The sequence below is a fragment of the Paramormyrops kingsleyae genome, chromosome 6 (genome assembly GCF_048594095.1).
Source record: "Paramormyrops kingsleyae isolate MSU_618 chromosome 6, PKINGS_0.4, whole genome shotgun sequence".
Taxonomy (NCBI): Eukaryota; Metazoa; Chordata; class Actinopteri; order Osteoglossiformes; family Mormyridae; genus Paramormyrops; species Paramormyrops kingsleyae.
The window spans coordinates 8,581,095-8,608,610 of record NC_132802.1 but is presented as its reverse complement, the minus strand read 5'-3'; the positions used below and the strand labels follow the sequence as shown (position 1 = coordinate 8,608,610).

Below are 27,516 nucleotides of genomic sequence, written 5' to 3'. Positions count from 1 at the left end.
CCGCATAGACTAACATTGCAGTGATGCTCAAATCCCCAAGTGTGGCTGGGAGTCTCAAAGTTGTAGCATACTGAATGTTCTGTCTGGTCCTACACAAACCCTTACTTTCCCCCTGTATTTACAGAGTTGTTGTCTTGCTAGGCTTTGAAAAAAGCAGCACGCAAACCAACCATTTATGAAAGAGAAGGACTAAATGAAACGAGAAAGAAGGCATGGTAGAAACAGGAAGCTTGCTTCTATCACCACTGTTGCTATGGCTGCAGCTGCCCTATAGGCCGCTGGTTACTGTGTAACCCTCTCCACCCACGTTTGCCCAGATTAGGAAAATCAATAAGATAAGAGGAGTACCCGCCTTACCTTGCACCAACAACACCTTTCTCAGGGTAAAGCTTTGGCAAACTCCTACGTTTTACACCTCAAGTGTAAGAAATCCAGGAAAGGTGAAAGAAGAAGAGAGGAATAATATGGTCAATGATCAAACACAGGTCGGCACGAGTATGGACTTTCCATATGGTGAGTTTTCTCATCTTCTGGTCACTTCCCTCAAAGCTTCTGTACCAATAAATTGTGTATTTTACACCAAAGCCAGCTGTTAAATATGCCTTGTGGTCTTATTACCAGATTTGTTCTGGTAAACAAAAGCAATTCTGGATTTCTTAGTTCTGCATGAAGGGGGAAGAAAAGTTTATGGTTGTGTTTGTTAATCTCAAGACTTTAGAAGGATCATTTTAGGTGTGGCAGAGTCATATAGGAGATTAAAAGGCCCATTTTAAGCACACACAGTAAGTAATAAATGATTCAGATAGGATATCGGCAGTCTTTGCCTCTGCGTGAACTAAAGATGAAAGATGAGAATGAAAGAGCGGCAAACCTCAGTTTTCGTTTTTGAATGTTATTGATTTTTGAATGTTTTCCCCCTCATCCGCCGCTAATTTTGTGATCGGTATAGAAACTATTGCAGTGCCCTCAGAACTGGCCTGGATATAAACGGACTCCTGTCATTTTATCTTAGAACGAGGAATAGAAATTATCAGACAAAAGATTCCAAATTCATTTTTAAATATTACGGTTGGCTTTTTTGAGATTATTAAATATAACCATTTTAGTGGTAAACTTTCTCCGATGTGGGTGCCGTGATACTACAAGTTGACGTGAAATATTGCAAGAATATAGGATAAAAATGATAATTTTGCTCCAAGAAATAAAATTATTATTATTTGGAACCGAAAAATGATGTGGAAAAAACCATCAACGCAGCTAAGACTCACCTCCTTCAGTTTATCATCTCCCAGTTTTGAAAGAATTAATTTGTTAAAGCAACATTTAATGAGTAAAAAGTGTGGAGGGGAAAATATTGTTATTTCTAATACAAGGTTACTGTTAACTGTAAGGCCAGTGTGGTCAATGGCCAAAGTTTATAAGCTGAAGGTTGAGGCATTTTATTATTATTGTTGTTGTCGTCGTTGTTGTTGGTGGTGGTAGTCGTGTTGTTGTTGTTCTTGACTGTTTATGAGTGTACACTAATAAGGCCTTTGTAGCCATTGTTGTAAATGCCATTTTAAGCCTCTTTCAGCCCTTCCAAGTTACACACACTTATTTGTGCAAATCTGTGCTGAGACCATTTCAGAGTTGAAATTCTTCTGAAACACTTTACACTGAAAGTGAAACAACATGACTGTTATGCTGTTTGACTGTGAAATAACAAAAATATTTGATCCTGGAGTCTTGATGTAATTTCTTAGTGTGGGATTGTACACGGTTATGAAGCCAGTAAGCTTTATGTACCCAGATTTTTTGGCTTGTTGATGATCCAGTTTGAGGAAGAGAATTAATGTTGCTGTTCCACTTAAATATCTTTTGTCCATCCATCTACTGTTTATCTAGCTTAGGGTTGCAGGCAGCTTAGAGCATCTGGTGGTTCACACTGCATGGGATGCTGGGCCCTCACACGACACTCTCATGCACAGACTCTCACACACAATATCGTCCAGGGTTAAAGAATTCATTTATTAATAATTTATGATAATATTGTTAAGAAAAACTGTACTTAAAAAAATCATATTGAGTGTTTATAGGATGTTTCTACACAACATTCAGATTTAACTAAACATTGATTCCTTGCATCCTGTGTCTAGTAAATTAACATTAATCCTAATAAATTAACATGTATACTAATTAATTAACATTTATGCTGACCTTAACATTAGAGTGTCCTGGTCACAGTGTTCTTGGCGCTTAAACCAAGTCACTGAGACGTCTGCTCCTTTTGCATCCACTTTAACTTCATCAATAGGCCATAAAGCCCATTTCAATGCCTGCTTGTCCTACAGTATGTAGCGTAATGGGAGCCTGGAACCAATCCCAGAAGTCATGGAATAACAAAGGACTTGGTGTCAACCTATTGCAGAATTATAACAATGTCCAATTGCATAATTTAATTTGAGGGTGAAACTGCTTTTTAGAAACAGCTATAGCTACTCTGCTCAGGAGGTGAGACTATTGCCTCGCACCTCCAGCATTGGGGTTCAAATGCTGCCTCTGGTCCGTGTCTGTGGAGTCTGCATGCTCTCCCTGTGTGACTGTGGATTACTTACAGGTACTCCGGTGTCTTCCTCCAGTCCAAAGCCGTGCCATTAGGTTAACTGATGTCTGTCAAACACACACAGTGTATGACTGAGTTCGTGAGAGTGTCCCCTGCGGTGGACTAGTAAGGCAGCCAGCATGGCTGGTGCTCTATACTGTCTTTGATAGGCTTTAGGCTGCCCGACTTGTGACCTTGACCACAATAAGTAGTTGGGTGAAGGATGGATTCATACAAGCAAAGAAAATAAAAAATCCAGTCCACATAGTAATGCGTGTGAGAGTCATTCCGCTTGATTGATGCAAGAATAATTCTACTTAAAAACTCATTTAAACTGAAAACTGTGTCATAATGTCTTAATATTCTGAGGGCAAAAGCAGAAAAACAACAGTACAATATTCGTGCAGTTATAGTATTTTAACAGTATTTATAGTCAGATGAAGCAAGTGGTTCGTCAATCTTTGCCTCACATCCATAGAAAAATAACAATCTCAGAGTATTAATCACGGATTGTCTGTGTGGGAAATATAAGCATAATTGCTGATGACTGTCATGACCACAGCTGATGAACTGGTTGGCTTGAGCCCTGAATGTAAATAGAACAGGACCGGCAGCTTCTCTCTGTGGCTGAGGCCTGGTAGACAAAGGGTCACAGCCTGGGCTGGGTTTATGACAGGGCTCCAATGAGCCCTCGACAGTGTCAACAAGAGCCCCCCCACCAGGCCAGCACAAACAACCCAGCAGCACCATAGCAAAGCTCAAAGTGTTGCTAAATGTAGCTAAATTCGATTTCCAGAATGCAATTGAATTCCTGAGCCTATTTCATGGTTGTTAATGAGAGGGACCCAGACAGATCTCCAGCGCAGCAGGGGGAGAATACTGAGTCAACGCCCTTATCATTCTTTCTCATTATTGTCCCAGGATTGGGTGTATAGGGAAATGGGGCTGTTCCGCCATCAGCGTGTCGACTGAGATAGCTGTAATTCTTCACACTCACTCTTTCCTCCAGCTTTTCAGTGTACATATTGATATGTTCAGCTTTTGCCTTGGTTATTAGGTAGCCAGGAGCTCATTTGGATGTGGCCATAAAGTGAAAGGTGACGTGGTTCATCCCTGATATGAGAAAATGAAAATAAACGCTGCGGCCTGCAGGACCGTCGCATTCTCATCTAGCTCCTTCTATGCGTGTGATGGGGTGTTATGGTGCTGATTAGACAGGACAGGATTCTAGGTGGGTCTAGTTTATAACTTCGATGTAGCTTTCAAAATGTATACTTTTTAAATGGGTGGAATTTTGCTATAGCACGAAGCCCCTGAGAAGCATCAGAGAGTCCGATCAGCCATTATTTGACAGGGATAAAGATGTCAGACCTCTTGTTTTCATCTCCGACATTTTTCCACAAGCTGGCATCATCAATGAGCCTTCTCTTCTAGAACCTTTCAGAGATGAAGGTCTTTGCTTCTGAGTGATTTTGTATTTGGAGATCACTAAAGGGCAGTTTCCTCCGATGTACCGTCATGCCCTAGATGTCCCAGTTTTTCCATGTTGAATGCAAACCTGCCCACAACCCCTCGCTCGCTTTGCTGATCTGTGCATGCAGATCATCTGGAAAGGCAACAGACAACAATAGGCAACAAACGAGGGCTTACAGGTCCTTATGGAGCTGGGCTCCTGACCAGTCTAGCCTCACATTGGCTGTATTTGGTCCTTGTCTCTCTTGGGTCTTTCCCAGCATTGTTCTGTGTTAAATACTGTATTATTACTAATATCATACCCCGATCCTTTCCCATGTTTTACCGCTCTTTACCCCATTGTACTGGGCTCCCGTTTACTACAGGCATGGGGGGGGGGGATTTTCTCTTTTGTCCTCCTGACACCGTTTGGCTGCATACTCAGGCCTCCAATCAAATCTCATTGTGACAAGAATTAGGACATAATCTGGAGCACGGTGCCTGCAATGCTGCCCAGCCCCTGGCCTGAGCCCCCAGGACCCTCGCGTCTCGCAGCCCAGCCTGGATAGGGGCCGGATCTTCGTTCGGGGGCTGACAGGTCGTAGACAATGTTCGAGGAGGATGGCACTTTCCACAGCATCAGTCCAGGTACAAGCCAATTCAGTTCAGATAGACTGACCACAGCACTGCACTGTGTATTTTCAACATTAGCATACATTGACCAGGGTATTACCCAGTGTATTTAAATCTGTTATGGATGGACTGATAGAGTACACTGTCTTGAAATCTGCTGTAGAGGGACTGATGTGTTACACTGTATATTTGAATGTAATGTGGATGGGCTGGTGTACTGCACAGTGCATTTAAATGTAATGTGGATGGACTGGTGTACTGCACTGTGCATTTAAATATACTGTGGATGGACTGGTGTACTGCACTGTGCATTTAAATATACTGTGGATGGACTGGTGTGTTGGACTGTGTATTTAAATCTAATGTGGATGGATTGGTGTACTACACTGTGTATGTGCTATTAATGGATTGATGTGCTACAGTGTGTATTTAAATCTACTTTAGATGGACTGATGTGCTACATAGTGCCGTGGATGTAACAATCTATATTTAAACGTGTAGTGGATGGATGGGGTTACTTCATTGTGCATTTAAATCTGGACTAGCTATAGCAGTGCAGTGCTTACTTGCTGCTCTGTTTCAAAGAACACAGTGTGCTGAAAGCTCACCTCCATTGCTGCACCTAGACATTCTTTACCACTCTTTGTCTGTGAAATGCTCACATAAGAACAAGTTTGGAATTCATTGCAAATTCGACAGTTGTGAAGTGCAGTATTACATAAAACTTTGCAAAGGCATCACTTGTGTATTCTTGCATACAAACTTGTGCACAAACTGAAATACAGGAGAAAATCCACCACATCTGTAAAAAATCTCTCCATCCATCTATACATCTATGTGTTTATCCAGTAAATATTTCTAACCTTCTGTTCTCAGAAACAGCTGGACAGTAGAAATTAGAGCAGGGACACAGAACCTGCATAGCTCTATTTATGGTTCATAACGTAGCTACAGCACAAACACATGTCATTATTATTATAACTTAACACTAGACATGTATAGATGTATAGCATGCAACATGAATACTGATGCTTGCTTAAAATGAAGTTTTGTTGTTGTGATCAACACTCCTTCTAGTTAACCAGTGCATTCGCAAGACTGTTTTCCTAGCTAAGAAGGCTAAACCAAGGCTGGAGATATTAGGGTCTTTCCACACATTTTGCACAAGATGGTGCTGTTTATCCAAGTACACTATAGTGTCATAGCCAAAAAAAAAAAACAAGGTGTCACAGCTCACCAGGCATCTAACCGGGGCATGAACACTTAACACCAAAAATGCCAGCTGTGAAGGAAGACAGCTAACAGGGACATGAACACTTAACACCAAAAATGCCAGCTGTTTATGGAAGACCGATAACAGGGGCATTAACACCAAACACGCCAGATGTTAAGGAAGATAGCTCACTGTGGCATAACCACTTAACCAAAAACGGCCACTGTTAAGGAAGACAGCTAGCAGGGAGATGAACGCTTAACACCAGAAAAGCCAGCGGTTAAGGAGGACAGCTAACAGGGACATTGACACTTAACACCAGAAAAGCCAGCGGTTAAGGAAGGCAGCTAACAGGGAGATGAATGCTTAACACGAAAAAGGGCAGCGGTTAAGGAAGGCAGCTAGCAGGGAGGTGAACGCTTAACACGAAAAAGGGCAGCGGTTAAGGAAGGCAGCTAGCAGGGAGGTGAACGCTTAACACGAAAAAGGGCAGCGGTTAAGGAAGGCAGCTAGCAGGGAGATGAATGCTTAACACGAAAAAGGGCGGCGGTTAAGGAAGACAGCTAGCAGGGAGATGAACGCTTAACACGAAAAAGGGCAGCGGTTAAGGAAGACAGCTAACAGGGAGATGAACGCTTAACACGAAAAAGGGCAGCGGTTAAGGAAGACAGCTAGCAGGGAGATGAACGCTTAACACGAAAAAGGGCAGCGGTTAAGGAAGACAGCTAGCAGGGAGATGAACGCTTAACACGAAAAAGGGCAGCGGTTAAGGAAGGCAGCTAGCAGGGAGGTGAACGCTTAACACGAAAAAGGGCAGCGGTTAAGGAAGGCAGCTAGCAGGGAGGTGAACGCTTAACACGAAAAAGGGCAGCGGTTAAGGAAGGCAGCTAGCAGGGAGATGAACGCTTAACACGAAAAAGGGCAGTGGTTAAGGAAGGCAGCTAGCAGGGAGATGAACGCTTAACACGAAAAAGGGCAGCGGTTAAGGAAGACAGCTAACAGGGAGATGAACACTTAACACGAAAAAGGGCAGCGGTTAAGGAAGACAGCTTGCAGGGAGATGAACGCTTAACACGAAAAAGGGCAGCGGTTAAGGAAGGCAGCTAGCAGGGAGGTGAACGCTTAACACGAAAAAGGGCAGCGGTTAAGGAAGGCAGCTAGCAGGGAGGTGAACGCTTAACACGAAAAAGGGCAGCGGTTAAGGAAGGCAGCTAGCAGGGAGATGAACGCTTAACACGAAAAAGGGCAGCGGTTAAGGAAGGCAGCTAGCAGGGAGATGAACGCTTAACACGAAAAAGGGCAGCGGTTAAGGAAGACAGCTAGCAGGGAGATGAACGCTTAACACGAAAAAGGGCAGCGGTTAAGGAAGACAGCTTGCAGGGAGATGAACGCTTAACACGAAAAAGGGCAGCGGTTAAGGAAGGCAGCTAGCAGGGAGATGAACGCTTAACACGAAAAAGGGTGGCGGTTAAGGAAGACAGCTAACAGGGAGATGAACGCTTAACAAGAAAAAGGGCGGCGGTTAAGGAAGACAGCTAGCAGGGAGATGAACGCTTAACACGAAAAAGGGCAGCGGTTAAGGAAGGCAGCTAGCAGGGAGATGAACGCTTAACACGAAAAAGGGCGGCGGTTAAGGAAGACAGCTAGCAGGGAGATGAACGCTTAACACGAAAAAGGGCGGCGGTTAAGGAAGACAGCTAGCAGGGAGATGAATGCTTAACACGAAAAAGGGCGGCGGTTAAGGAAGACAGCTAGCAGGGAGATGAACGCTTAACACGAAAAAGGGCGGCGGTTAAGGAAGACAGCTAGCAGGGAGATGAACGCTTAACACGAAAAAGGGCGGCGGTTAAGGAAGACAGCTAGCAGGGAGATGAACGCTTAACACAAAAAAGGGCAGCGGTTAAGGAAGACAGCTAGCAGGGAGATGTACACTTAACACGAAAAAGGGCGGCGGTTAAGGAAGACAGCTAACAGGGAGATGAACGCTTAACACGAAAAAGGGCAGCGGTTAAGGAAGACAGCTAGCAGGGACATGTACACTTAACACCAAAAAGGCCAGCTGTAATGAAAGATAGCTAACAGGGATGTAAACACTGAACCCCAAAAATGTTAAGAACCTAGAGAACAGGAAAATGAGCACAATATAGTTTCTGGATGAAATTATAAACAAATCATAGATATTAGTAAAACCATAAAAAAAACTGGATGGTGACCCACTTTTTGAAGGATCTAGGCTTAAGGAACTATTTAAGGAACTGGAAGTGAAGTAGGTTGGTTAATTTCCCCAAAAAGCAAATTCAGTGTAATAAAAAAAACAAAATGTTAAAATTTTGTGTGTAAAAGGTGGCTCTGTGTATGTGTGTGTGTGTGTGTGGGGGGGGGGGGGGGGGGCTCACGTGTCATTATACCTGATTGCGTTGGACCTACGGTGGAAAGGCTCAAACCTTCTGCTGCTCAGGAACGTCTGTCTGGCTGACAAAATCTTTTCTGTTCTGATGGAGCAACAGAGCATTGATTGGCCAAAAAACTGCATCATGGGTGGCAGAGACAGTGCACATAAATTGATGGAACCCACAGTCAAAATGAACTGTCAGCAAAACAGCGGTTAATCATTACACAGGCATTATCAGACGTCGTGATTGATTTACGAAAAGCAATGGTCTCAATGTTTATTGATGCAATTGTTTACTTATTTAGTGTACAGAAGGCTACTTGGGTTTTTATGAGTTCATGGCTGATATGAGGTAAAAATGGTTATTTGCTACAAATTGTTTTTTTTTTTAATGAGGAAAGACCTGTGGCCATTTATATTCATTATATTCATTGCTGAAATTCAGAATACTGATCAGACACAGCACAGGCCTTACACAAAGTAATATGCTGGCAATACATACACAGGAGGTGCAATACATGCATTGAAAATAATGCCTTTTTGTCTTGTGATACATTTGCATGCTGCGTATTCACAACACAGTTTACTGGTGTTGCTGGTACAGCTTGTCTTTTTCATCAGATATGAAGACATTTCTGACCACCTTCATTCGGTTCAATTGTTCAGTCGCACTTCTCTATTAATAAATATGACATTTTATTGTATCCGTAGCGTAACTTACTTTTTTCGCGTTTCTTTTTTCTGTTAACTTTATTGACTTGTCCTTTCGGGGATGAGGTGTTCTCACATACGAAGCGACTGATTCAGAACGACAGGCAACGATGGTATTTGCCATCCATATATGTGCCACGTATTTGCAGTCTTTCTTTGCCAAAGTGTTTATTGCCCACTGATGTTGTACTTAAAGAGAAATATTTTATAGAGGCTGTGCAATATTAGGAGCTGTTGGTTTATGATTAGCAAAGTAGGTTAGGGCAATCAGAGCTTCATGGATCACTGTTTTAGTTAATCTTTACAGAGATATGGGCTCTGGTTCTGTCAACTTGGAGTGCTCATGGTCTTCTCCACCCTGAATCCCCCAAAACCCAAAAACAAGATATTCTCACTCACAGCAGCACACCGAGGGTCTGCGTGACAGTCAGGATGTAAAGGTGTTTTCTAAGTACACTGCTGTCTATGGTCAGAAGCTTTTGCATCCACGTCTAGCTGTTTTACATTATTTGTAATGTTAACTTAATGTTTCAATGGGAAATAGTAAATCCCAATTTGGTCTTATATTCTGAAGTGAACATTGAGCTTGAATAGTTTGTAAGAAGCAGACTACAGGTTTTGAAAATGGTCAGATATTTCGTTATTTGGGTTTAGTTTTCAGAACATGTGGATTCCATGTTACTTCGTGTTTTAGCATGACTGTGAAAATTAAAACCTCTTGGATGTGGTTTCCAGTGTTTTACATATTTATGTCTTCCACAAAGAGGATAAAGTCAGCTTTGCCATCTCCTAACCACTTATCCTTCCCAGGGTTACCTGGAGCCCAGCCCAGCAGCACGAGGCACTGGGCCAGGTTCATCCTGGACGGGATGCTGCAACATCACTGGCCACATACACACGTCATTTAGTCATCAGTTAGCAGGAATACAGTAGGAAAGCCATGTAACACAGGGAGAAGATACCAACTGCACATACAGAGCTGTGGCTGACTGTGGGAGCCAATAACCCCCCCCCCACCCCGCCTAAAATCGACTTATGCTACATTTAATCCAAATATAAACCAGAATGAATTTCAAAACAAATCAATATAATTTTATTTTTCCGTAGATAGCTCGCATCTGATCAGAGGGTACATATAAAACTGAGACATTCTCAAGGCGGTTTAGAATACACCGTTTGGATAGGGAGCTTATAGCAAGAGCTGGACTCAGCAGTACCATCCTTTCAAGGAGTTTCTACCACCTGTATTTGTAAATGTGTCACACAGACCCAGACATCAAGGAGGAGCTCAAATCACACCCATCCATCACACAAAATTTGTGACCTGACAAAACAAGAAACTGTCTTATGGCCCAGGAGACTTTTTTAACCTGAATAACGCCAGGTTTGTATTTACTGTAAGATCACTCCGTGACAGCGTCTTTAACTAAAATGAGCATAGTGGAACATTTAAGTAGAGGAACATTTAAGTAGAGGAACATTTAAGTAGACCTTAAATAGTAAAAGAGATGAAAAGTTGCTCTCAAAGGCGGAGAGGCCACTGCAGACTCTGTTTACAGATAGTGATCAGTTGACAAGGTTCTCTCTAGTACATCATACTCACATATCGCCACCATCTCCCACTGTCAGCCACTGCTGGCTTGTTCCTGGACTCAAATATGCTGCTGCAAGCACATTACTTCCAAGTCTTTCTTTCCCTTATCGACACATCCCTGCACCATAAAACACACTGTTCATTTGTGCTGGAAGACTTTTAAAACTCAGCGAAGCACTTTCCTTATATCCCACACGCAATCACTCTTCTAGGCCACAGAAACGTTCCCTTCGGTCGCACGATTAATTCTTTTTCCTTTTTCTGCCAATGTCTCCTCCCAATGTGATCGCACGTCTGAAATGCAAAGGTATCTTTCAGGAGAAAGTACAAATAGGCAGTGCTTTCAAATGGAGTTTGGTCAGTGGCCGGAGACTGCTATTCCCGAAGAAAGACAGGACTTTGTTCACAAACTGGAGTTTGAAGTTTCAAAGGGGAAAATAGCAGTGGCGTTACATCAGTCTTTCAGAGCCATTTGCTGTTGACTTTTAGCCCCGGGCAGCCTGGATGACTGATTGTAAGACACAGAGCATTTATTTATTGTTATGGAGGATGAGATGAGGACAGCTGAAGTCTTCCTTTCAAGCAGCTCTCCCCTCCTCTCCTAGCACCCATCACTGCTATTTAGCCCAACCTCTGGTGTCCAAAATATGGACCACCACTTCATCCATACCTAAAACATTGTGTTGTTAAATAATGTAGGGCTGTGTTTCTGGTTTCACTTGCTAACCACAACTCGTTATATTTAGGAATAAAGAGGCTATTACATTTATTGTAAATGTATTACAGTTGTAATAAGAGGTGTTTCTCTACACCTGGTGAAATTAGTAAAAGCAACAGCTTACAGTTTAATTGTTTTGGCTAGTTATTCCCAATAATCCAGTAAATTATCTTGTAAGTTTTTTTTAAAAATTGGTTTCTAAGGCCAAAGCCCCCGTAACACTGACCAGGATAAATTGCCAGAAGATGGACGTTAATAAACATAATTTGTAGTGCACTGCATTAGTAGTGATAGCAATAATACTGGTGGCAGTAGAAGCTGTAATATTAAAATACTAGTAATAGTAATACATGTAAATGTAAAAGTAAATGTTGTTGCAGTAAAAGCAGTAGTATTAAAATGTAACAGTATTACTTGTTGTGGTAATGGTACTATAGATGCAATACTTGTAGGTGTTTTTGTCGATAAAAGGTGGAATATGTATAATATTATTAAACTTGGGTTGGGTGTTGATATTAGGAAGTAAACTGTTGGGCAGTGATGGACATTGTTTGGTTATTGTATCCCTCCTGATTCCCATTAACTGGGCAGGAGAGCCAGGTGAACAGTCCCGAGAGGCAGGTGAACAGTCCCGAGTGTCAGGTGAACAGTCCCGAGTGCCAGGTGAACAGTCCCGAGAGCCAGGTGAACAGTCCCGAGAGACATGTGAACAGTCCCGAGTTCCAGGCGAACAGTCCTGAGAGGCAGGCGAACAGTCCCGAGTTCCAGGCGAACAGTCCCGAGTGCCAGGTGAACAGTCCTGAGAGGCAGGCGAACAGTCCCGAGTTCCAGGTGAACAGTCCCGAGAGGCATGTGAACAGTCCCGAGTTCCAGGTGAACAGTCCCGAGAGGCAGGCGAACAGTCCCGAGAGCCAGGTGAACAGTCCCGAGAGCCAGGTGAACAGTCCCGAGTTCCAGGTGAACAGTCCCGAGAGCCAGGTGAACAGTCCGAGAGGCATGTGAACAGTCCCGAGAGGCAGGTGAACAGTCCCGAGAGGCAGGTGAACAGTCCCGAGTCCCAGGTGAACAGTCCCGAGAGCCAGGTGAACAGTCCCGAGTGCCAGGTGAACAGTCCCGAGAGCCAGGCGAACAGTCCCGAGTCCCAGGTGAACAGTCCCGAGAGGCAGGTGAACAGTCCCGAGTGCCAGCCAAGCAGTCTGGGTGCAGCGCTCAGTCTCCTCCTGCAGGGATATGAACTGATGCTCACAAACTCAAAATATCCTCCAGATATTCTCTTTTGGGTAGGGGGGGGGGGGCAAAAAAGGAAATGATATTGATCTGGCTGAGACCTTGTGTATTTGAATTAGGCACTAGATTTCCATATTTAAAACAAAGTATGTAAAAATGTGGTGCCAGAAAAGCCTCTCTGCATTTACGCGCTGGTATACCGTGCAAAAATCTGAAACATTCCCTCATGGTTTGGCACCGTGTCAAGGAAGGAAAGATTTCACCTTGTAGATTGTCTTTTATAAGGCTGTTATTGCAGTTATGAGGAGGTCACAGAAAATGAAGATGTGTGCTGAGATAAGGGACTTAATGAGAGGACTGATAAGATATTCTTCATGGAGGTGAGTCATTCTATGACACAACTTCTTCAGGTGTTTCAGACTGATGCTGGCAACTGTGTATGGATTTGGACTCCAGAATTCTTTCTCCCTCTCTATATTGCACACTCTAGACACTTGTGATCAGTGTTTGCTGGTCTGGCATATGTTTCATAAACTATGTGTGTGTGTTTCTGCATGTATGAGTATGTGTCTGTATGTAAGCGAGGAAGTTCTTTACTTACAATACCACAGAAATAATTAACAATCTATCATGATAGGGGAGTGATCTAAGCCCAATTTTACAGACCAGAGTAGATCCTTGTCTTCCATGAACACTATACAGTTCCAGTTTGCAACTTAAAGGGACACTGAGGATCAATATCAGTGAAATCGTCTGTCAGAATTCTGTTTAAGAGCAACAGAAGTAGTTTGATTAATTTCAAAGTCTCAGTGAGGTATACAACCTGAACCGCACCAGTAAAATGTCTGGTTGCATAAATAACTAAAGTTAAAATGACTTGATTTGGATGAACATATCAGGTAAGCAACTGAAGGTACAGGGGGCATGGTGACATTTTATCTGGGCCTTCAGAATTGGCATGATAGTAGGGTTGACCAATCAGAATAAATAGCAAAAACACTTTCATTCTCTGATTTGATTAGTCATTGGGAGCGATGGATAGGCAAAGCTGCACCCCATAATGCAAGGTAACCTCAGAAGAACTGAGGAAATGAGGCACAGTTGCTTTTACAGATCTAATGTTCACCTCATGCAGGAAATTATGAAATTCACCAGGCCGCTTTCGTGCCCCAAAGATCATTGACCTGTTGCTTTGCAGCTACTTTCCCTTCTTCAAATAGAGGGCCAGTTCCTGGCATTTCACCTTTGCATGTGAATTGAGGGGAGTGGTTTATGGAGGGATGCCAATTCAGATTGACTACTGTTTCTGCAATGGTTCGAATGACTTCAGAACGATAAGCTGACTTACCAAAAAAACACAAGAAACTGAAACAAGTTTTTAGGCACGAACGATAACAGCCAGGATTGTTCTTGAAAATTAAGCAGCAACCATCCCCATAATTCTGACATTTTTCTCACGTTATGGAGTCTTCCTCCTGTGCCGCACTGCAGCAAAGTCTCGCAAGTAAGATATAGTTCTGTTCTTTTGGTCAAGTGATTGGCAGACTGACGTAACGCAGAAAGACGTATGACATACCCAGCGAATGACACACCCTAAAATTTCCCCATTCCTTACGCTCCTGCAGTTTAGGGTGTTTTCCAGTTTAGAATGCTCAGATAAAGCAAACAAAGTTAAAGAGCACTCAGCAGTATACCTGGCTGTGATTTCAGTTAATTTTCTACACGTAGATTGCAGCCTAGTTTCTTCTGTTTTGTTGACTGTCATTCACGAACAAATCATCAGATGAGCTCTGGCAGGCCAAATATAACACAGTTACTGCCCTGTTACCCTGATTCATCGGAATATGTGGGTAAATATCCTTCAAAGAAACTTCAGCCGGTTGAAGCCAGAATAAGTAGCTGCAATAATCACTAATCACACCTGCTGATGTGGAATGATGAGGAGTTTTATGGGTCCTAGTACAGATTGGTTCAACAAGAAAGAAATCTCATCAGTCCCACTGGTGCTATCTCTCTAAAAACCAGCTTTGGCTCCACGTTGGATCGGTGGCTAAAAATTAACCGAGTAGCTACTCTACCTCTCTGAGGAGAGGAGCCCTGTGCTGTCAATCAATCTGTTGTGTCCCCACAAACTGATAGAGGTGTCACATGGGGCGGGGCCTTCGGCAGAAGGGTGGGCCGGGGACCCAGGTAGAGACAAGTCCTTTGCCCCAGCGTGTGCTGGCTGAGAATGCGTTTATCCAAAGCACTGCTCGACATGGACATGGCCGATTACAGCGAGGCTCTGGACCCAGCCTACACCACGCTGGAGTTTGAGAACATGCAGGTGCTCGCGATGAGCACAGGTGAGTCATTTTCTGGGGTCGGCTTATGGACTTTGAGTTTTAGACCTTGCGGACATCCTGCACATGACACCGTGACACGATGACCCCCAGGGTCCAGCAGCCCTCACACAACGTCTCACAGCCAACAGAACCACTGCTTGTGATGGTCTTCTGATGGGAACCATACTACACTTGCGAAATGTGAAAACAAAACCTGTAAAAGACTTTGGGGTCCTGTCCTCTTTCATCATTATAATGAAGTCAATACAGTAAAGCTATTCTAAATGTTTTATCTCAAAAAAATTATGCTTTTCCTTCACAAGCAAACATTTTTGGCAAAGACTTATATAAAATGCATTTTCACTATGGCAAATATATTTTAAATGAAGAAAATATGATTTATCTATCAAATATTACATAGAAGCTTTCCAAGTAAGCATTCAAAGTAAATGCAATGTTTCAGATGATCTGTCATAATTCAATTTACTGAAGTCTTCTGTCTAATAAGTGGCTTAATGCTTAGTATGTCACATGGTGTTATAACATCTGTTGCATAGTATGTTTTGCATAGTATTACATAGATAATTCAGGGAGTGGATCTTTATAAAGAGTTTCATGACGATTTTAGTTAGAAATATCTTGCTCCTTGACTGTTTCACAACTAGGGTGAGTGAAACATATTTGTGTGAACGACTAGGTGCGTGTGTAACTGACGGAGCCCATCCTTGCTGATTGTCTTACAAGAAATAATCAGATAAATCATGTTTTATCTTGGGTATAGAACATACCCAATCAATATTTGTTACATTGTATGATCAGCTTCTTAATCATTTGGCATTTAGCCATCTCTCTATTGGCTTAATGTGGAGGAGCTCTCCTGTCTTTAATCAGTTTGGAAGGAATTTCTTTGGTATTAATGCAATCAAAGTTGCCATTGTCACCATTTTAAAGGAACGGCACTTCATCTTGTATAATGATTAAATCTTCAGCAGAGTATTCCTTGAGAAGGTGTTCTGCTCGTGCTTCTCGAACAGCAAGATGAATAACTGGCATGTTCTATTCATGGAATCAGCTATTTGGAAGTCTACTGCTGCTTATTGAAATGGTGCAACCTCAGATGAAAGACAAAATTGTTGACTCATGATAAATACTAAACTAACTAAATTAAAACTCAAATATAATTTTTTTCCATCACTGATTAAGAAATGATATAATCATCATTGTTTTAATTGACATGCACATATTTACACATTATATTTATGTGTATGTAGGCTTTATAATGGAACTGAGGTGTTGAAAATAATAAATATTCTCTTTTGAAGATGTGTCTATGTAACCTTTCACCTAAAACTGCCTAGATGCCTGTGAGGGACGTCTTTCACAAGGAAGACATACACTGGTATTTAGCAATATAAAGGAAGAACAGAAATTTGAAGTTTTTTTTTCTGGAAAAGCCCCTCGAATCATTGGGATCCACACTTTTAGGTTTAAGGGAAATATAATTCTGTCAGTGTTGTTCTTTTTGGGCTCTTGGTAAAATCCAGCATTTTTTCAATAACCTAATCTCCCAAAATGTGGGGTGATCCCCAGATCTCTGTGACAGCACGAGGGTTCCCAACCTCATGCTAAATGTGTAACAGCAGTAATAGCCAGGCACTATGGCTAACGAAGGGAAGAATTTGGTTCAGTTCTTGCTCTTGTTCAGCAAAAGTAACATCCAGCAGTTTTAAAGCTCCCGCAAATGTTCTTCATTATTTATTTTCTTTGGATAACTCCTCTGTCTCCTATCTGTCTGGTTTCTTCCAGTAAATATATAATATGCATATCCTCGTGGGAAAAATAGCAGTTTTATTCACAGATTCAGGATAATAAATTATTAATTAATAAACATCATATTCCAGCAAGTAATAATAAACAAAATAATGTAATAAAAATATAACAACATATTATAATGTAATAAAATAAATAATCAACAAATTGCTGGTATAAAAATATTGAGATATTCAGAGGCTGCCATTAAAAAAACCTTGAAATCTGTTATATAAGATACATTCTGCCATTGCTGCTTCCCATGGCCTCCATAACAGTTTGCTGCTTCAGTTCATCCAGACACTGAAATTGAACCTCAGCTAGTTTCCAGCATCATTCCCTTCTTGTAGAAGTCGAGCGGCGCTGATGGACATGCCTGACCGGCGTCTCCCCTCTGGCTGTCGTTTCAGACTCCTCGCCCACAGAGAGCGTCGGCATGAATGCCGCCCACCAGCTGGGGGCAGGGACCCTCTGTGCCATCTGCGGGGACCGGGCCACGGGGAAACATTACGGGGCGTCCAGCTGTGATGGCTGCAAGGGCTTCTTCAGGCGCAGCGTCCGCAAAAACCACATGTACTCCTGCAGGTATGGATCCGTCCAGCTCCCTGTCCCAGCCTCTTCTTCCAATAGTACCCTTTGCATGGAGCCCTCCAGTGTCCCATATAACAAAATATAATATGCCTTTATTTTTACCTAAAGCGACTCCTGTTGCATGCACAACAGCTACACATTAATTCTTCTGAATATTTTAAAAACTTTTCGTATCGCACAGATGCAAAAACCCCTGGGAATTTAGTTGGTAGCTTTTGCTTACCTTTTCTTGCTTAGCCCAACAGAAATCTGCAACATTCGCTCATTCCCCCATGCCACCCCCTCCCCCCACCTCCCCCCATTATTTTAATATCTCTCCTTAGCTTTGCATTGGAAAAAAAAGAAGCACGCTGTACCTGATTTAGCAGGCAACATCCTAGACCAAAATGCACGACATAGCACTGGGAAAATCAAAAAACAGGTTCCCTGGCAGAAAAGGGAACTCATAAAACAAACAGGTTGTGACATTATAGTGACAGATGTGCACAGATTTAGCGGCTGGCTGTCCGTTTTCTCACCGCCAACGTTTGTTTTCCCCCCAAGTCGCAGTCAACTTGTCATTCTAGAACTCGTATGATTTCTAACTCCAGGTTCAACCGACAGTGCATAGTGGACAAAGACAAGAGGAACCAGTGTCGATATTGCAGGCTGAAGAAGTGCTTCCGGGCGGGAATGAAAAAAGAAGGTATTTATTTAAAAACTGTATTGTGTCCAAAAACTGTGTTGTATCATAAAACTGTGTTGTGTCAGAAAACTGTGTTGTGTTGGATGCTTTCCACGGGCTTCAGAAAAGGAGCCACTTCTGCTATCTTTGCTATTTTGAGGTAGATATTGCTGAGGCAGGAGTAATAAAGGAATAATAGTTCATTCCTTAAATAATCACCAACCGGGGGTGACTTGAGGTAGCCTTGCTTGTCGGCCAATTAGAATACAGTGGACAAAGTGGCTTTGAAGCTCGGAACGAACCCATTGGAGGAGCTGCTGGGCTGTGATGCAAGAAGTGGTCGGTCGTTAATGTTCACTAGAGAGCGCATAAAAATGTAGGTCTGGCTTTTGCTGAACAAACACTTCCACAGCATCATAATTTGACAGCGATAAAAGTCCAGAGCTGTAAGACAAAATCTGTTTTAAAACCGGTATGTTTCACTCTTCAAACTCTGCAATAAGTTTAACTCACCTAGCTTCTCAAACTTACTTCCACCTGATACTTGTTGGTTAGTTTTCCCCACAAAACATTGCCTTAAGGATATTGCAGTAAGACACCAACACTACTTCATGTAGGACTTCATATGTACTTGACTGAATTAGCATATTATATGCAATTTTTCACAACACTTTCTATGAATGCCGTGTCTGTAAGAATCTATGAACACATTCATAACACATTATAATGTATTTATAAAGCATTATAAACATGGCTAGAAATATTTTTTAAAAGGCATAAGAGATTATACCCATGGTAATGATGCATTATGAATGCTTTATAGAGCTCAATATCTATAATGCACTACAGATACCTTCATAATGCAGGACACAGCATCCTTAATTCTTATACCGACCATTATAATTCATTAAGTAAAGTGTATTGGAAAGCAGTTGGAAGTTGTTTGGACATGCAGTATATCACTGTAGAAATGGACCTGACAGGAAGATCAGGATGTATTGCATTAATGGTGCAAGCGAGGAGTGATGTAACATGATTTTCTTACTCTCGAATGAATAGACCTGTTTTCTCTACAGCCGTACAAAACGAAAGAGACAGAATCAGTACGAGGAGGTCCAGTTACGAAGACAGCAGCTTGCCTTCCATAAATGCCCTCATCCAGGCGGATGTTCTATCGAGACAGGTGTGTTAAAACAGATGGCCTCTCTCAATGCATGTTGACATACATGGCTATTCATTGGAAATATACATTATGTTGGTGTATCGTGGCTTCTGAGATACAGAAATAAATGGGTCACTGTCATTTAGCTTCTACCTTCTGGCAGGGTCTTCTCTCAGGAACCAGTTTATACAACATGAAATATCTAAAATACTACTTAATATTATGCACTTATTACCTGGAGTATTTTTATGCCAATATGTGATTGCACACTACACTAAAAGACAATATTTAGACAAAAATGAAGAAAAACTGAAATGACTGGAACATGTCAAGTTTTTATAAACAGTGGATTATTACTGATAACTGTCATGATGCCACATTGCACTGGTGCTGCAGATTGCCTGGAGGTGAAACCCTCTTGGTTTTGCCAATTTCCTCTTCATTCAAGGTATCCCGTGATGTTTCAGATTTCTCCCACAGTGCCCATTCTGAACGGCGACATCAGGACAAAGAAGATGGCCACCATCACAGACGTGTGTGAATCCATGAAGCAGCAGCTGCTGGTCCTGGTGGAGTGGGCGAAGTACATCCCGGCATTCTGTGACCTCCCGCTGGACGACCAGGTACTGTCCGCTGTGCGGCCACCGGAAGGTTCTGGCAGCTTCATCCATAAACATATAATGTGTCTGGTATCACTTCAGAAAGATCAATCTTCAGTTCTACTGGAGAGGCACCAGGTGGTGTGAATTAATTAAGTTTAGGTTCCTCAAACAAGGTGGTCAAGTCTGCTCATAATAATATAATGACCCTTCTGCATTGCGACTTTCCCCATCGCGGGGTCGGCGTAAGAAACTTAATGGGAATTATGTGGCAGTTTTTGGGAGTTTTGTGAAAGCAGCAGTTGACACGCAAAGGCCAGCAAACAACACACAAGGTTTAGTAACCCATAAATACATAAAAAACGCGTAGAATGCTGGTTTGGAGGACACCGATTGCGTTTACGGCAGCCTCCCACGTTGTATCTCACGGTGATTTCTGTACCCCATGTTTCTCCTATCATTTCACTCCGCTCACGCCAAGTGGACCGAAAAAATTTGATGTGGTTTTTCCAGATCGTGGGGGGCCCACGCCCCCAACCCCCACAATGCAGAAGGGTCAACTGTAATAATAATAATAATAATAATAATAATAATAATAATGATATAAGGGTTTAGTAACTGATATTTTATTATTATTATTATTATTATTATTATTATTATAACAAGTAGAAAAAGAAGAATGTGTCTGAGTGGCACGCCAGTTTGAGTGATTCCTGCCCCTTGACCCCCACTCCTGGGAATGGCCGGCAAACTTACTGTGATGCTGCACTGCACAAACCAGGGGTGCCCAAATCCAGTCCTGGGGGGCCGGAGCCCTGTGTAGCTTAGTTCTTTCCCTGTTCCACCATAAATGATTCGGCTCAAGAGCGACGTGGTAATTAGCACAAGGAGTTGAATCAGGTGTGTTACATGAGGAGAAACCCAGGGCTCCGGCCCCCCAGGACTGGAGTTGGGCACCCCTGACATAAACAGTTACAGATGGTTAGATAATGACTTTATGTGCCGCAGTGTTCAGTACTGTTGGGCATAATGTCCCATCCAGGGTCACATGCCCATTACTTTAAATCAGTGTTTCCCAGTCCGGTCCTGGTCGACCCACAGACAGTCCATGTTTTTTTTCTTCCCCTGAGCAATGCATAAAGTCGTCCCTTATAGCTGGCTCCACGGCTGGAGGCTTCAGCATCCGAGAGACACTAAATGATGGAAAATGGGGTCTGGAATCTGTAGGTTTGAACCAGTTTGGTTAATATGTTTTGATGTCTCCTGTTAGAATATGATGAACTGGTTTTAAAAGTTATATCGGTTCCCGTGTACTCCAGAATCATTAACAACATGATAAACAGGGTTTAGTAACTGATTTGTGGATTTTGAGTAACTGCAAAGGCTGGCATGTGGATCTTCTCACACCGAGTCATTCCATGTCATAAGGATCTCCAGGTGTAGCTCCAGACCTTTGACCTTAAGGAGGTGGGAAACTCCTCGTTTATGCCGTTCTGTCCATTTTTCCCTGGGGAAGGTCACTTCTATCAGCCACCGTCCATCATGTCTTACTGCAGTTCAACAATTACAGATATATGCTCTAATTCTCTATTAGAGGAACTGAACTAGCAGAACCATGGATTCACATGAGAACTACGGGAACTGCAACCTCCGTCCCATCAATGGCAACAGATACTGAAGATAAATTGGAAGCTCTAACAATTATGTGTCTTAACAGATCACCAATATTTCATGTTTACATCATATGACGTTTACAGTCTCGCCTGCATCCTGTTTCTGAGATGTCATGGTCTGTTGCTGGCAGGGTTCAAACTGAAAATCAATATGTGTGGAGACTGAAGGTTCTTCTGTTGCTTAGAACTTGTTACTTGGAACTTGAATTGGGGACGTGTGTTTAATTTTCAGGTGGCCTTACTGAGAGCCCATGCGGGAGAACATCTTCTTCTAGGGGCTGCCAAGAGGTCGATGCTCTACAAAGATCTGTTGCTATTAGGTAAATTCTCAGCCTGCGGTGTTTTGCCTCATGTAGGTCTGAAGGAGAAGAAAAATCTTATTTTAGCCTTAAAATTGGGTGATTTTTTAAATACCTTGAAAGGTGTGCCGGAGACTCACTGTCGAATGGTTGTGGAAAAGTTCTTGCTGATATAGGTGTATGAGTAATTGTGCACATTGTTGAGACAGGGCTATTCATATACTTAAAAGTTTAAATTTTAACAAAAATGGTGTAAAATTGCAAGTTGTTTTGTGAAGCAATAAAGAGGTTATTTTTAAGTTTTGAGGTTTATTTCAAGTGAAAATGTTCTCTATTCCAGAAATATAATCCATATAGAGGATAAACAACATTTTTATTCACATCCATTTCACTGCCAGTGCACATTTTAACTATTAACAAATTTGCTATATTTCACATTTGTAGTTAATTATTTGTCATCTGTTCTTCTCCTGTGTGATTATTGAATAGTTTCTCGTCTCTGCCAAATATAGTCACTACATGTGTTTTTTTTTTCTCTTGCAGGAAATGACCACATAATTCCACGTAACTGCCCTGAACTGGAGGTCAGCCGAGTGGCAGTGCGGATCCTCGACGAGCTCGTGTTGCCCTTCCAGGATCTCCAGATAGACGATAACGAATACGCCTGCTTGAAAGCTATTGTTTTCTTTGACCCAGGTATGAATACAAAATGACACACCTTGCAATGGAATTAATACTAGTCGTTTTTAACACAGCCCATCCCTTTTGTTTTATTTTGGCAATTTTCACTCTTGTGCTAATATGCTACATTGTGGAATCACTTATTCTTTTAAGGTCAGTCTTACTCATAAATACATCTGAGATACTTAATTCAGTTACTGGTGTTTGGTAGAACAATGATGACCTACCTGGGAATTGACTCTAGAGCCACCTGACCTAATTTTCCACCATCATAAAATAGGGCAGTACAGTAAGATAATGTCTTTTACAAGGAAGTATTCCATGTCAGTTGATGCGAAGTGTGGCAGGGCCAAGTGTTAATCACATTCTTTATTTTATGATGACCTCGGCGGAGCTAGATTTAAGGCATTGACTCCACAGCTAAGCAAGTGTAAATGGAACCTTGAGAAATTCACAAACATTCCCATTGATTAGAAACTGTCCCTCGCTGGATGGTCAGACTACTGCTGTCTTAGAGCTGCGGTTTAAATATATTGGTCTTGATGTTATGTCTTCCAATTATCAGAGACGGTACAGACGGTACTCTAGAGAGGCCAGGAAGCTGGAGAGAGCAATGAGGACAGGATATTCCAAACAGTCTGTTGTGACTGGATGTGCTGCTTTTGACACTGCCAGCTGCTAACCATCATCCTCCTTCTCCAAGATGCCAAGGGACTTAGTGACCCTGGGAAGATCAAGCGCATGCGTTACCAAGTACAGGTTAGTCTGGAGGACTACATCAACGACCGGCAGTACGACTCGCGTGGCCGCTTCGGCGAGCTGCTCCTGCTGTTGCCCACGCTACAGAGCATCACCTGGCAGATGATCGAGCAGATTCAATTCGTCAAGCTCTTCGGCATGGCCAAAATAGACAATCTGTTGCAGGAGATGCTGCTGGGAGGTAAAATGGCTTGAAGACACATAGTTCTATTCATATGTTTAGCAAAGCAAAAATATAAATATGATTTCCATTGAATGTGGTAGATTAGGAACCTTGTCATACTCAACTAGGAGAGATCCTGGAGAAATGAATGGTATTTTGTATAGGTTGTTCTTTGGAATTAATGCTGGTGTATGAGTGTAAAAAGAGGAGCTGTTCATTCTCCATCTGAGAATATGGGTGAAAATAGAAGCTGGTTTGTATATACCAATGGTACAGTTTATGGATCATCAGCAGTATACATATTTTTGAAAGGATGGATGAACTTGATCTGCATGACAGCATCATTGTTCTCTCAGCCTTAATGAGATGCATTCTCTCTGCCCAGGCTCAGCCAATGAGGCACCCCATGCGCCGCACACTCTTCACCCTCACCTGGTCCAGGAGCACCTCAATAGCAATGTCATTGTAGCTGGCAGCATGGCCACACCCCTTCACAATGGCCAGATCTGTGAGTATTCCTGGCACGCTGGCAGCAGACCTGCCTCACAAAGCGGGGTCAAGTGACCTCTGTCAAAAATACCGTATGCTAGAGTTTGATTACAGTGTAATCAGGCTTATTTTAATGGAAAAAAAACCCCTCCGTTTTGTTCCTAAACAGCACTAGAAATGTTATATGTGTATTTTTAGTTTATTTTCCAGGTTATTTATTTTGGTTTATTTAATTTCAGTTTATCAGTAAAAGTAAATATGACTTTCTTGAATGGTCAGCTGCGTGCGCCCTGATCTGTGTTGTTGCCGCCCCGCAGCCACTCCTGAGACACCAATCCCATCACCCCCTGCAGCGTCCAGTTCAGAGCACTATAAGATGACCCAGGGCGTCATCGCCACGGTGCCCAAGCAGACCAGCTCCATCCCCCAGCCCACCATCACCAAGCAGGAGGGTATCTGAGGTCCCTTTGAAGCCCACCTCCCCACCCCTTACAGCCACACATTCTTTAAGGCTTCCCTCATTCCGCTCTCTATGGGAACAGCAGAAGGAGCGTAAACAAAATATTAATAAAGAATGCGTGGTCTACATTGATTGTACATGTTTAGGTTCTGATTTCTGACTTTTGACATGTGCATTTAAAAATAAGTATTATTCTTTATCATAACATAGACAAAAAAATAGCATTATTAAAATGTTAGCAGCAGGCAAAGCCAGCATCACACTATTTTTTTAAATAACAAAAAACTTGACAATTATATGAGAACTATGTTTTATCAGGGCATAAGAGCTCAACAGACTTCTTTTACAGTTACAGAAGTGGTCTTTTTAGACATGTATCAGGTTATGTGAGTATCCAAAATCTTTTTTTTCTTTTGCTTTCAAGTGTAAAACCAGAGAAATCAGGTAAGATGATTGCTGGTGTTGCTTGTTTTGTTTTGTTTCGTTTAATTTTGTTTTGTTTTGTTCCACTGCCAGCAACGGAAATGACCCTTAAATTCCAGTGTTTATTATGTTTTCTTTGCTGTACATAACTCAGGACTGTACAATATAATGCATTCTACAGAAGAATAAAACATTTAAAAGTTTATACAAAAATGTATACATTCAACCTCATTCATGAGCACTGTGACTGATTTCTATGTGCCTTTGAGTCATTTTGTGGTTTTAGTTTATTTAGTTTATTTGTGGTTGAAGTTGTCGAGTCCATTTGATAATCTGGGATTGTTACAGTTTCGTGTGCATCTGGCTCATTAGTTTTTCTGGTTATGTTAGTGTTGTTGTACAGTATTTCTCATTCTAGGCTAAAGAAAGTCAAACTTACTGACCTGTATAGTTCTCATAGCCGCTAGAAAATATATAGATTATAAAGAAATCCAGAACTCTAAATTGTGTATTTGGTTGCTGCAGTAAGATTAAAATAATTAAACATGTTTTATCTCCCCCCTAAAGAGTATTTATATTACATTGCCTAAAGATACAATTTTATTTTTTTCTGAGCCATCTAAATCTGATTCTGCCCTGTACATTTTCTTCTCTTGTTTTAAATAATATTTTACGTAATATGTGCTTGGTGTTAAACTCTTTGCTACAATATAATAGCATTAATGAAAATGAACACACATAAACTATATGTTATAAAAACCCTTAGCCTGTGACCCCCACCAGGATAAGCGAATATAACATGGATGATGCCTCATATCACACACCTCTTCTCCGGCAAGCGAAATCTATCGACGTAAAATTAACAAAGTGATGCTTTTGTTCAGTTCTTACTTTTCCGAAATGTTGACATTAGATAATTTAAAAGAAAAATGTTCCCTGTCTTTGGACACAAATTGTCACAACCTGTACAATATGATAATTTGCGGAGTTGAAATAACGGCGTATTCGAACCACTGCCTACGGTCAGGAAGAGCAGATCATGTTATGTGAATTGGAATTCAATGTCAGGATTTTATTTTTACATGAAACTGTGCTATTTCTTGTTGAGCCAATAAAGTGATTTTTTTTTTGTATAACTAACTGATGACATAATGTGACAAAGATTTTGCGTGTCTTCCATCTACGTGAGGGACGTCATATTAATGAGGTCACCGAAGCCGGCCGCCATGACGCAGGGATGCACCTTCTGCCCCCAGGAGTTTCCATAATAGCATTATGAATCTAATTTGGTTACAAAGAGGGCAAACGAATGACACACCAGACATTCAAGCTACATTCATGAAGCAGAAGCTAATTATTCTGCTTAATTCCATCATAGTACAAAACCATATTAAAGCAATTCAGGGTTATTAAAATGTGCATGCAACAAATTCAGTTAAAGTATAACTTGGTGCAGATTACATGAGCTGTCCCCCCCCCCCACCATGAATCATTGCGCCACCCCATCATACTCCAGTACTTTACAACTTGATACAGCATTGTCTAAACTGGATGTAGCTAGAGACAGCCTCTGTTTTATGGAACTTAACCAACATTGGGTAGCTGGCCTTCAGTGCATTTTGGTAGAACATTAATTAATGTATGCAAAGCCAAAATATTTGGTTTTTCTTCACAAGGTTTGTCTAAAAAGTCATTACCCTAGTCTGACTTTTCTGTTCAGATGACATTTCTCTTAAGAAGGGGAATTAAGCACTGGGTCACCATAGTCTGACAAATGGGTCATCATGCTTGCCCTCACCTACCTCTCCTGACGTCTGCACACAGTTTTACTTCATAAACTGTAACTTTGCTATTTTGGACTTCCTTTGCCGGCCCCTGGAGGATGGGCTCCCCCTTTCAGCCTGGATCCTCCCAAGGTTTCTTCCTTCTAGGGAATTCTTCCTTACCACTCTAGGCTCTGACTTACTCACTGGGGGCTTTGGACAGCGATAATGTAAAGTGCTTTGAAACAAATAAATTCAAATAAATTGAACTGAATCCACTCTGAGTTAGACCCAGACAAGTGACTTTAGTCATCCTGACAGCCATGAGCTCCTCCTGGCAAAGCGCCTTGTCAGGTTGAGTTGGTTTGTGGGGATCAGGGAAGCTGAGAGTTGCCCTCCATTATTATCTTCTAAAAGGTTTATCCATGGAAAACAGATCTTAGCAGAGATGCCACACAGACTGAACCACCTGTGTTGCCCAGCAATAAAATAACACTGCATTCACAGCACTGAAGTACAGTAGTGAGAATGGCAGTGTCAGTATTTCAAACTGCATGGAAGAAGGCAGTGGTAGACTATATTCGTACCCATCCAAGGTAAGATCTGTTGGAAGCTTATACCGGAATAAATGACAAAATCTATGTACATGTGCTAGATACGACCCTCGGTGCCAGAGGACACATAAAATGGTACTGAGGAACAAAGCCAAGGATTCTTTGGAGCGCTGTTGGTAGAACAAAACTTTTATATGTTTTGATGTTGCTCCACTGGAAAAGCATATGTGAAGCTGGGAATATGTTATTGGAAAATGGAAAGTATGACACATAGTAACTATAGAAATGGACTGCTTATGGGTTGATATCTTGGGTGTTGAACTTAAGTGGACCAAATTAGGACACTTTAACTTCAAAGAACACACCACTTACTGTACTACTTAGGAAATCCACAATACAGAAGAAACGGGGCAGCATTCATAGTCAGGAAGGGAATCAGAAAGAGTAACTGGACACAATGATGTGACCTGACCGATATCACATCAGCTTCATCAACACCTATGAATTAAACCTTTTATACAGGTTTCTGTCCCAACAAATGATAGGGATACAGAAGAAACTGAAATGTTTATACCCAAGTTC

General features: G+C 41.9%; 1 protein-coding gene across 2 annotated transcripts; it reads left to right on the top strand.

The window, feature by feature from the left end:
• The first annotated feature begins 370 nt into the window (after positions 1-370).
• On the top strand, positions 371-24,848 carry hnf4a (hepatocyte nuclear factor 4, alpha). Of its 2 annotated transcripts, none has more exons than XM_023834841.1 (10): positions 371-513; positions 17,065-17,239; positions 17,836-17,930; positions 18,986-19,092; positions 19,539-19,694; positions 21,576-21,663; positions 22,186-22,338; positions 23,027-23,263; positions 23,631-23,753; positions 24,052-24,848. In XM_023834841.1, exons 1-10 carry the CDS (start codon positions 465-467, stop codon positions 24,192-24,194), a joined length of 1,326 nt encoding a protein of 441 aa, XP_023690609.1. In that variant the 5' UTR covers positions 371-464; the 3' UTR covers positions 24,195-24,848. The 2 variants fall into 2 exon arrangements, with proteins under 2 accessions (XP_023690609.1, XP_023690608.1); XM_023834840.1 differs by lacking the exon at positions 371-513 and adding an exon at positions 14,705-14,866.
• Positions 24,849-27,516: the final 2,668 nt, after the last annotated feature.